The following is a 12,823-nucleotide window of genomic DNA, read 5'->3' as shown; positions in this document are numbered from 1 at the left end:
TTTATTTTACAACCAAATGGTTTTAATTTACAATTTTTCATTAAGAAATATTGGCCGATTTTCTTTATAATTTTTAGCATCCTGTACGTGTTATAGAAACTGAACGGCCTAATCAATGATTTAAAAAAAAAAAAAAAAAAAAAAAAAACAAACAAACAAACAAAAAGGCCTAATTAGTGCATATAAGAAACACTGTTCAAGCAATTGAGACTGAATCAATTAAAAACCATAATAAGGTCTGTAAGCAGGCCATCACCCTTGCTTATTGAACAATTTAAACTAAGAGACTGGTATTAGAAAACAAAGCAGACCTGTTGATTAGTAGTCACTGGGAGACTATCGGAAGTAATGTCTTTGGGCAGGTCATCACCCTTGTATTTATTCCTCCGATATGAAGATCCAATGCTTGTTGGGTAAGCGTGTCATACAGAAATAGCTTAGCTTTCTCATCCCCATCATTCTCCTCCTCCTGACACAAAACAAGTATCGTGGTTTCGCTCCAAAAACTCTCAATTCTACTAATATCTTGCAGGGGTTGCAGAGTTGGAATAGTGAATAACATACTCCATGAATCCTTGTTACCATATTCACCCAATACCCAAATATCAAAATTACAACTTCCTGGGCCACGATAATTAACAAGAGCAAGGGATTCATTGAAAACCACATGATAGCTAAAAACAACATCATTAGGAAAAGGTGTGGTTATAATCTTGTCACTACCCATGTCAAACGAAATTATGATAAGTTTATCAAAAAAATCATGACTAATGTATCCTACCCAATGTGCAATCCCATTGGCGTATACAATCCATCTATATCCATAGAGAAAATCAATTCCTAATTCCGACTCCGAATCGGGTGGGTATACGAGATTCCTCCACTGGTTAGTTTTGAAGCTGTACATCTCAATTTCCATTCTCTCACTTAAAGAATAAGCGAAGAAGGGCTTGTACTCATTGTTTTTGGAATCAAACCCAATTCCACAAACTTCAAATTGACGTTGATTTTGATGATTTGGGATAAGCTTTTCCTCTCCGGTTGCAGGGTTCCACATGGCATAAACATTGCTGTCTGTATAATTAACAAGCATCAAACCGCACTCGCAACAACACAAGCAGCGGCAACGGCAAAATTCATACGATCTGTAATTACCAACATGCCCTCGACGGTGGCTTGGATACGGAGCCCGACTTTGATGCTCGAGATCATTGTAAGAAGAAAATATGCGAGTTTCATCACCATTGACGATGACCATATATGAATGATCGTTATGTTGGTTGACGAGGAAGTGGTTAGAGATGAAGGACGAGCTTTTGATTATGGAATTCCATGACTTACACACAAGCTTCAATCGCACCAGATCTTGTGCCGGCAACCTCATCAGAATTTGTACCACCAAGTCTTCCGTCAACATCACCATCACCGTCGTTTTTTTCAGCATAGAGAGATTATCTCGGAGAGAAAAAGAAGAAAGAAGATAGAACTTTTATCGAGGAATTAGGTTTAGCGTTTTCTTGTTCGTTTCTTTTACAATGTGCCGGGTTTGCCGGTTTCTTTTATAATGGGCCAGCTTGGGAATTAAATTTGATCCAATAACATTTTTTCTAGGTCCATGAGGCATTATACCAATTTTTACACCGCTTACAGCAACATGTGGGGAGGCACGTTAGGACAAATTTCCTATACGGATTGTCCTAGATGATAAAAACGAAACAAAGAAAAAAATCTTGTATATATGTATTATATATAATAGGATTTGGATTTGCTAGCAAGATGTTTCGCTACTTTATTAAATTTACAGTTTCAAAGATTCATGTACAAGATTTTTAATATACAAAACTGCAACTTAAAATTCAAAAAGATAATAAATAAATAAAAAAAGTAGTAAAAGATTGTTTCTTCTAGACCCGTACAGGTTCAAGAATCGGATATTGGATGTTGACACAAAAAGTGGTGTGTCAATAACTGTGAAGCCGTCCATATTTTGGAGGAGTCCCTCTGCAAGCAACAACTCCGGAACTCGTGGGACACGTTTTCTGGCAAACCGGGAAGTTCTCCGAAACAAACAGCACACATCAAGGTGGCCCAGTCGGGTTTTTTACCCGCCGGCAGCAAAGGGAAGTGACCCATATACAGCTGCATTAAGGTAACACCAAGACTCCATATGTCTCCTGCATAACCATACCTGTCCCGCTCGAACCGTTCGGGGCTCAGATAAGCGCACGTTCCGACAAAAGAGTTGCATACTGTGTACTCCATTGTAGGGCCCACTATCTTACTCACTCCCACATCAGCAATCTTGACCTCCATCCTGGAATTCATCAGAAGATTAGCCGGCTTGATATCCCTATGAACTATCTTCTTGGAGTGGAGGTAGTGAAGTCCCTTGGTGACATTGCTAGCCACGTCAGCATTCTTGGACTCGGACAGAGCTCCTCTGGTTTTCAGCTGGGTTTCGAGAGAGCACCAGTCCATGTATTCCATGAGAAACGACACGTCGCCCAAGGGTTTCCCGAACACGGCGTGGCAGCCAACGACAGAAAGGAGAGTTGGTACGACGGAGGATGTCGATCTCTTGTAAGAGATGGTGTCATACGGCAGGGTCGTCGGAGTTGTCGTGAACGAATTTGAGAGCGTAGAGTTCCGACGTGGCTTTGTGGCGGACTTTGTAGACGGTTCCGCTGTTTCCATGGCCAAGAACTTGATCTTTTCGAAGTCAAATTCAGAGATATTAGCAGAAAAAGAGGAAGAAGAAGAAGACAAGGTGGGAGTGATGAAGGCAGTAGAAGCAGCAGAAACTGAGGAGGGAACGAAACGACTGCGTTTGTCTGTAGCAAGTTCGGGCTTTTGTATGGATGTGGGCCGCCCTTTCCCTATCCAATACACTCACCTACAATCAAAAACGACGTCGAGTTTCGGATGCTCACTGTGAATTTTTGTCTACTGTCCGGATAACTAATCAATTTCACTTCCACTCTCAATTTATTGACAAATCAATTATTCCCTCTCTAAAAAACAAACAGTGAATTCAATCAATTAAATTTTTTATTATTATTTGAAATTAGTTCAAGTTAATACCCATTGACTTTGTGATAGTAATACAAGAATGAAAAAAATAGAGCATTAAAATTGCACGTGGGGCGATCTAATTATGTTGTGTAAAGTTAAAAGATTAATGGTATGATTGGTGGAAGCTTTTGTTTTTTTACAATAACGGATTTGTAGGTACATTAATTGAGGTTTTTGAAAATAAACAAATGGTAGGTTGTTGGGGGGGTGTGTGTGGGGGGTGTGGTGGTGGAGGAGGGGGGAGTCTATTACTAGCAAGCGATTGTAGTCGGGGGCCCCAAGATCTTGTAATGGAAACCAAGAATTTTATGTTTTTGGTGAAATCTGTAATGAAGGTGTAAGGTTGTAGCTAGGGGGGGAAAAAAAGAAAAAAAAAAAAGTCCAAAAAGTAACGGTGTTGAAGCTTATTTTGCTAATTTGTCTTTTTTAATCTGATATGCACATAAAGTGTAATGGATGAAAATTTTGATTTTTGTTTTATTTAAATATTTAGGAGTATTTTTTACCTTTGTATTAATAAATATTTTTTAAATTTAAAATTATTATTAAAATTGTAATATAGTTAATAATACTTATAGAATGAATAGAATCGATCTTCAATTAAATAAAAAATCAAACTCCTAAGAAATCGCAATTCTTTTTTTTTTTTTTTTTTGGGTCATTTTTTGGATTCTTGCATGAAGGTGACGTGGACATAACTTCGCGTTCATGGTTTTTTTTTTTTTATTTCTTTTTCAATCAATTTTAATTGTTTAATGGATTAATTAAGTACACTTTTGGGACTCATTTGTTTTGTTCAGAATTTCAAACTAGATTTTGCACGTTTGGTGATTAAACTTGCAGAGAGAACAACTTTGGAGTTTCTTAACTTAAGATCTGTTCATTCATGTGGTATGCCATCAGTTAAGCTTCCTTCCAGTTCCCAATTCTGAGGAAATACGGCAATGGTTTTTTTTTTTTTTTTTTTTTTTTTCAAACTCAATTGTGATGGGTCTTTAAAATGCGTGGTAAGGAATGTTGTGTTGGCATTTTTAATTGTGCCAGCTTCTTCTACTATTGCAGCTGAATCTCTTGCAATGTTTCATTACATGCCATGCCAATTGCAAAATGTCTTGGTTTTATAACATCATTGTGGAATCGGATAATGCTTCTTTAATTCATAATCTTAATGCTGGTCAGTGCAGTTGTTCATGGCATTGCGGTGCAATTATTGATGATACTCTGTTCCTAAGAACTTCCTTCGTTTATTGTAATTTTTTTTATTGCATGTACGGCCAATAAAACAGCTGATTGATGAGTCAAGAAAACTCTAAGTAGGTTTTTTTCTTTTTCGTGGGGGATTTTTTATGCTCCAGATCTTGTATAGCTTTTAATGGCTCATGGTTCCCTCTCTTCTGAATAAAAATTTCTTACTGTCAAAAAAAAAAAAACAAAAAACTAGCTTTTGCACTTTTAATTTTTTCAATTAAGGATGTCAATTTTATTTACATTAAACCAAAATTAATATTAAACCATTTTTAAAAATTTTTTTAAAAAATGCTTAACTGATGATTTTGAATATAGATGGATTAATTTTAAAACAAGTGTACTTATATGTCAAACCTTGGAAAAGTTGCCAAATTATAATTTTTTATATTGACATGGCATTTTTTTTTTTTTAACTTATTCCTTGTTAATATCCTAGAGGAAACAAAGTAAAAATAAACTTTTTTCACCATTAAAAATAAAATATTTTTTGGTTAATTATATTTTAATATCTCGTATCATGGTTAGATTGTATATTAGATATTCGAATATAAAATATTTCATATTGTGCCATCATTTTATAATTTAGTTCTCATTAATACAATCTTTAAATTGATTTATAAATTGACTAATAGATTGTTTAAAAAATTTAAAAGTTTAATTAGTTTTCTTTTTTAAAATTTTCTATTAGTTAATTTGGGATCAAATTAGAAATTATGGTAACAAAACTTTGGAAGGAGATTCAAAGGAGTTTGTGAATGCCACGAAGTTTTATGGTAATAATTTTGTGAACTTTTGAAGTAGTTATCTAACTTATCTTGGACATTCAAGATCCCTGCATCAACTTTGAGTTTTGGGAAGTGAATTGCATTCCTAGAGTTGTATAAAAAGTTACTGATTGGATAGCTAAAGCAGCTAGAAATAGGATTATATTACTTAGGTGGGAACATACTTTATCACTTATAACAATCCATATAAAAAATACTTAAATTTTTTAAATTTGATCACATTTGACTAAATGGACCATTTGTGGCTATCTATAAATATTGAGAGGATTCATTAGGGCAAGTCCAATCATCTCTAAATTTTATGACAATGGTAAATAGTGATTTGGTTTAATGAAAAATACTTACGGATGTGTGGAGACATTCCTTCTTACTTTAATGATGTGTCAAAGTTTTGTTTATTTATATTATATCGTGAGTCCAATAAAATATAATAATTAATAATTAAATATGATTATATAATATGTGGGTCCTAAACTAATTTCAATTAGGTTATAAAATTTGAATTGACGAATAATAGTATGCCATTTGGAATCAATGAGTGCCTGCCTACCAAATACTATCCTGGTTTAATTAATAAAATACTTTTTGATCAAAAAGGGAAATGATAACAATAATGTGAAAATGACTTCATTAACCAACCCAAAATACAGAATAACTCTTCAATGGTACATTATCTAACCATGAGGGAAATAATATGAAAGAAATACAATATTTACTTTCTAGGCAAATTATCAAACAAATCTGTTTCTTATTGAAAAATAAAACAAAGAAACTGAAAAAATTGATACGACATTATTTTATTTTACTTCATTTTTGTGGTTAGACAAAAAAATCGATCATTTATTATGTCCTGGCGGGTTTTCTCGCATGGGAGGAGTTGGCGTTGTGAACATTGGTGATCTTCGACCTGCGAAATCGACAATGAAAGGTTATATGGCATCATTTTCTTTCATTTAAAACACACTAGCTAGCTTTGCTTAGTCCTCTTATATATATTTCACTTTTGTTTGGTATACATGCATTATATATTTGAAAAAAAAAAAAAAAAAAAACAAACCTTGTGCATCAACCAAGGCTGATTTCAAGGTGATCAGCAAAGAAGCAATCAATATAATTAAGATAATACGTAACAAGGAAGAGAGACCCATAAGAAGATATATTATTCAAGCACTCCAATTCATCAAATTTACTGTAGGACTTAATTTCTTGCACTCGCCAACCGTTTATTTATAAATAGTTTAGTCAGCTTAGGTAGTCACGTCAAATTAACGTAATAAAATAAAATAAAAATGCAACTAATGAAAGAAAATATTGATATATATAAGGAAAAGAAATCATAGCGATCAAATCATAAAAATCATATAAATTTAACGAAAATATTACTCTTTCATAATCTCTCTTGACTTTACGGTCTAAGCTAGAGAACGTATCTTTTTCAAGGTGGTAAATATTGACTTCTATGGTTAGGATCTAAGGACACGGTACGAGAAACAAAGCGCGGTCAATACGTATAGGTGTAAAAACTAGCCTGATAAGAGAAGTATTGATAAAATAAAATAAAAAATTAATTAATTCCTTCTCTTTTATTTGAAATTTCCGTATTTAGACTAACCAAAACGACAGAAGTAATTCACTTTATTTCGAGTTTGGAGTTTTATGTAAGGAAAGGGAAAATAAAAAATATATAAATATATATATATATATGTAAAATATTTTATCTTCTATTGTTTATTTTCTTTTATCATTGGGAATTAAAAAAATGATATAAAATCGAATTAGTCAAGAAATAATTGCTTAAAATATTAAAAATACCCTGTATCCGAATGTAGGCGTGAAGGCTCTAATATTAATTGATTATTTAAATTTGTAAAAAAAAAAATTATAATTTGAAATGAAGGATAATGAAATTATCTAGTGTTGAATTTTTATTTTTTTTTATTTTTTTCCTTTTTGGGCTTTAAAAGGCAAATCTTTATTAGATAAAGCAGGTTTTATATCAGAATTAACAATACAAAGATATTAATACAGTAAATTCTAACTCCCAATTAACCTGTTGGAGAGAACACCTCAAACATATAGCTGTGCAATCTAATTTGCAGCTTAATTTGCAGAGCTTGGGACATACGAAATTTCCCAAAAAATAAAGAAAGATGCAGTTGATCATCTGATATTACAAACTAAAGTTGAAACGTGAAGTCGTCTTTATAGACCTTTCATTTTCTACGTTGAATGGTTTGTGGTATATTTGATCGACATAGGACACGTTTGAAGCGGGTCTAATACGGTTTGTACGACTGGGCAAGCCAATGCCTCCAAGCATAGTTCAATTGCATTTTGTGGAACGGTGGGCTGAAATTTAAGAGCATTTTTTTGTTATTATTATTATTATTATCGTGTACAACAATTCTCCACAATTTCCTCTCCAATGTCTCAAATCCACGATTTTGTAGGTGTAAAGTGAAAGTTTTATCAACTGAGTCAACCTTTTGATTTAAAATTTAAAAATTTTGCATATACGTTTAGAACATGAATTTATAATAATCATACAATGGAAGCCAAAATCGAACACTTAAATAAAATATGTGATATACGTTTTTCACCATCCATTATTAACTTTTAATAGTATAAAAAAACTCTTCACAAATCTACAAGACATTCTAAACTATTATCTACGTAACAAATTTGTGTGTAAACGCATTGATCACTAAAGATATAAGAAGGATAATTTGAAAAGCATATTAAAATCTCATTGTTTTTATTTTTTTTCAAGGCGTTTAATTTTTCTTCTAAGATTACACATCTTTGAAAAAATATTATATAAAACCTTGTGTGACTAAATGCTAGGCCCTAGCCTCATAGGGTTTAATAAACACTTTGTCCTCTAATAATGGACTCCTTTGTATATCTTGGTTAAATAGACTCTGTCATTTAATGAGCTAATTTTAGGATTCTATAGCTCATTATCAATCAAGGTTCTATTCAATAGATTAGCTTACTCCAGGAGCATAAATACAACAAAAACATGTAGTCATCCACATATTCTCCATCTTCAATTCCTCTATAATAAACTTGTTCATGGCTTTTGTAAATGTCTTGTGCTTGAAAATATATCCACCAAAAAAAATTGATTAGTTAAGTCCCCATATATTATTAAGCTTATTTAATTAGTTATCACTATTCATAGGTGACATTCAATTTTTGAAAAGAAATGGTTGCATCATTCTATATCAATTGATATTAGAGCCTAAGATCTCATTTTCAAATCTCCATATATAGGTGTGCTGTAAGAAGGTGACTTTTCCAAGTGATGGAAAATAATTTAGAAGCATTAGCAAATATAGTATTGATCTATATTAGATTCTAAATCAATATTCCTCAAAAGGAATTGATCCAGCAAAAATCTATAAGGTTACTGTCAGGACCCGTTCAAGATCTCTCGCCAAAACCCTCGACAAACTCTGATCTCAGGAAAATCCTACTAGACCCTCCAATAGAAAATCCGGCAAAACCTTCTCTAAATGGTGGACTTACCACAAATTTCCTACACTAAAAACACACTTCTATATACACCATCTTATTTCTCCTACCTTACTACAATTTAATTCCACAAATTTGCAGCACTTCAAATAAATAATAGGTAATTAGTGCATAATTAATAATAAACGTCCAAAACAGTATACAGAGCTTTACCAAGATACATTTAAATATGAAATTAATACAACAACAATGGTTAAAAGAAACGATACAAGACGAACAAGACGTCAAGCTCACCTCTGGACAATCAACGTCTAGTAACCTAGGCCTAGGGGAACGGAATTTAAATACAATTTAAAATTTTGGGATTTGAAACTTGTCTCTAAAAAAAAAAAATACTTGATGCACCACACCATATACCAGTGATACCTTATGATACCTAGCATCCCGATCACCATCTGTTGGGAGGTTAAAGAGAGAAACTTGCATACGGTCGCTTCGGCGTCCCGACAGCGTCGCTGCTTAAACCGTCATCCTGGCCATAGAGGGGGGACAGCTATGGCCAATATCAAACTTGCCTGCCCTTGGTCCGATGGCAACTCATGGGAGATATTACAGCCTACATACTTATCCACATATACAGTACAGAACACCAGTACTGTATGAATACGTCTAAAATCAATTGCTAAATTTATTATTAAAATACCAAGTTTTCCAAAATTTACCGTGGGAATTATATCATTTTTCAAACCCACATTCTCTTAAATCCTCATCATAAATCCATTGATATAATTATACAATTTTTTCAATACCATAAAATCAATCAATTAATAATTTAAGTGCATAAATATATAAATATATATATATATATATATATATATATATATTTTGGAAGCACCAACTTGAACAAATATTTTTCTTAAATCATTAAAACCACTATGTCAAAAATAATATTAAAAACACATGAAATTCATATATCCTTAAAATCATATAAACGCATTTATCATGCATCATAAAATCAACATCAAACTCAATAATAATTTAGTAAAAACCTTAAACCATAATTCCTTTAAAATCTCAAATATATTTTTGGCAACAACACATATATTAAAACCATCATAAATTGGCATTGTAAAATTAAATGGAAATTCCTTCAGATATTAAACATATATTAAAATTCACATGAAAGCATTTCTAATTACACAATATTCCAACAATAAAATTTAAGAATTATTGACAAAATCCCAATTTCATAAAATCCTTAAAACCAAAATATGTATAATACACCAATAATTTAATTTCCTTCAATTTTGGCATAAAATTTCAATTATAATTTTCTAAACAATTAACACATGAAATATTATATTTTCAAATAATCAATTATCACAAAATACATATAATTAAACATCCAAAATTAAATTTGAAGACGGGTCACTCACCTCGAGCAGGCAATTCAACCAAGATCCTCCATAAGATCGATTCTACAATTCACACGTATTCCTGGAACATTGACAATACACAAACCGATTAAATTAATATTTTAAACGGATAAATTATACACGGTTACTCAGAGGATTTAACACAAACGTTAACCAAAATTCACAAATAATATATCAAAATGAAGCTTACAACACGAGGATTAAGGATTGACCCTTTCGTGGCCGGAATCTCGTCAGAAATGTTTCAGTCTTTAAGTCCTCGGATCTCACAAACTGCCGTGAATTGGAGGAAACTGACCTCGGATTTGGGTTGAGGGGGCTTGGATTAGTGGGAAAAGGTGGGTGGTGTGATCGGGAACTCATCGGAATTAAGTTTTCCGACGAGCCGCCATGATCATCAAAAACTATCACCGCCGACGACGCGTCCAGTGGCCATTGGCCGTGATTTTTGGTGGAAAGGTAGATCGGGGACCGAAGGTCAGGTAAATGGAGGTCTGGTTTGGAAGAAATCGACCGGAGAAGGAATCGACGCTGCAGCCGAAAATCACCTCGATCCGGGTGCATCGACAGTAGATGGGCCGTGATTTTTGGTTGGCTTCACAGTGGTCTGGTGCATGTAGATCGGTGGTGGCCGAAAAAGGATGGATCTATGGTGGCCGGTGGTGACTCTCTCATCTCTTTCTCCCTCCTCTTTCTCTCTCCTCCACCTCCCTCCTTACATGCCCCACACAACCATTTGCCCAATCAAAATGCCTCCCGTGGGTATCACTGTGCACTTATGGGTTGGCCAGATTTTGACACGTGGAACACATTGTTCACATATTCAAAAATAACATTAAAGTAATACGATATTCAAAAAATTTTGTAGGTCCGTAACTTTTCAAAGAAATATCCAAATTAGGTATGCTTCTAGTCTATGAACTCGTATCGACGAGTAATTCATAACCATACATGAGTCAAAACCTCAATTTTACAAAAATAAAAAGTCAACTTCGACTCCCTCGGACAGTTCGGACCTCAACTTGTTTTGCCCATAACTTTCAAACCGTAGCTCTATTTTTTACGTGCTACTAGTTTATGAACTCGTATCAATGTGTACTTTGTAACGATGGCTCGGTCAATCTAGAATTCTTGCAGAGTCAAAAAGTCAAAGTTTGACCTTTCTCAATCAACGACGGTCAATTTGAGAAATTTTCGCTGTACTTCGGGATAGGATATTATAGTTACCCACTAATTATTGGAATTTAGTATGAAATAGTATTTATACGAAAGCCAATAATTGACATCCAAAGTTGTAACCCAATTATAGACACTGAGAAATTAATATTCAACCTTTATAGTGACATCAAATATGGGATCCATTAGCAAAAACATTGATAAAGAAAGATACATTCTAAATTAATTCTACCAAGGACTAACAAAATTCAATACAGATATATCCTAGCGGATTAATCTTCCAATGACTAGAAAGAAATATAAATTTCATATATAATCAAAATCAAAAAATTTGCACTTTCAAATATTCTTGTAAAATATTATATACAAAACTGTAGATTAAAATAAAGATTAGCATGTAATTGCTTGGTTGTAGATCCCGTATGAGATGTTGACACAAGAATGGGTAGGTTAATAGTTGTGAAGCCATCCATCTCTTGCTGGAGAACTTGTGCAAGCAACAATCCACGAAACTCTGTAACTCGTCCTGACACATTCTCCGGCAAACCTGGCAGTTCTCTGAAACAAGCAGCACACATCAGGTTAGCCCAATCGGGTCTTTGACTGGCCGGCAACAGAGGGAAGTGACTCACATATATAGAGCTCCATTAGGGTTACACCCAAGACTCCATATGTCATCCTGCATATACAGTCCCTTTTAACAAAACAACGCCGTTTGACACCAAGTTAACGGAGAGGTTGAGCTTCCGTCGTCGTTCACCAAGGAGCGCCACAACGCATGCGATTTTTTTTTTTATTTTTATTTTTTTTTTAATTTGGGGGTTTCAAGCTCTACTTTCTTCAACAGGAAGAAATAATATATAAATGCACTGTATTTCCTTATAGGTGAAAGCTATAAGTTTTTGGCATATATATACTTCATTCTAGCCTTTTATCCTTATAATGTTTTTCATTTTTAAATATATATACATATATAAGCAGCAATTAAAGTTACTTTATTGATTTTTTTTTCCAGGAAAATTCAGAAGAATGTCTCAAAAACCATACAAAAGAAAAGCAAATAAAAGAAAAGAAAAGAAAAAAAAGGGGAAAAAAAAAAACCTCTGGAGCTTTCATCTAACAAAAATAATATTTATAATTACCATTACGCCTCTAAGGCTTTTTGATCCACAAATTTACATCTCAAAGCAAGGATTTTGTAGTTATTTGACGTATGATCATATGTGGAATATCTTTAATTATGGTGAATAAGCATATAGCAACATTTTTCAATTTGACAAAGAAAACTACCTTAGTTCCTTTTTTTTTTTTTTTTAATCCTTCGTTTTGTCTTCAATTTGCTCCAACAAGTAATCAACATTATTTACTGAAAAATCTTATATAAAAAGACCATTCTTGCTTTTGTAATCAACATTATTAATAATGGAAATGTTAAACAATAGTTTCCAAGTTAATCGCTTTCTTGACTTAGCTTTTTTATGTTAATAAAGATGCTAAAAATATCCTCAAAAAATTCATAAAAGGGGAAAAAAAAATCAAAGCATAACTAGAAAACCCAAAAAATTTAAAATCTACAATGGCAAGTTAAGGTTAATTATTCATATGATAAGGAATTTTCAAAATACCACA

The 12,823-nt window shown here is 33.1% G+C and overlaps 1 protein-coding gene and 1 pseudogene across 1 annotated transcript; both read right to left on the bottom strand.

Annotated features, from left to right (window-relative positions):
* Positions 1-325: 325 nt before the first annotated feature.
* On the bottom strand, positions 326-1,258 carry LOC107419334 (F-box/kelch-repeat protein At3g23880). The gene has a single exon (XM_016028093.4). It carries the CDS (start codon positions 1,256-1,258, stop codon positions 326-328), a length of 933 nt encoding a protein of 310 aa, XP_015883579.4.
* A 521-nt stretch (positions 1,259-1,779) lies between these two features.
* Positions 1,780-3,085, bottom strand: LOC107419333 (mitogen-activated protein kinase kinase 9-like; annotated as a pseudogene).
* Positions 3,086-12,823: the final 9,738 nt, after the last annotated feature.

The sequence above is a fragment of the Ziziphus jujuba genome, chromosome 2, assembly GCF_031755915.1.
Source record: "Ziziphus jujuba cultivar Dongzao chromosome 2, ASM3175591v1".
In the NCBI taxonomy this organism is placed as follows: Eukaryota; Viridiplantae; Streptophyta; class Magnoliopsida; order Rosales; family Rhamnaceae; genus Ziziphus; species Ziziphus jujuba.
This window is presented reverse-complemented; position numbering and strand designations above follow the sequence as displayed.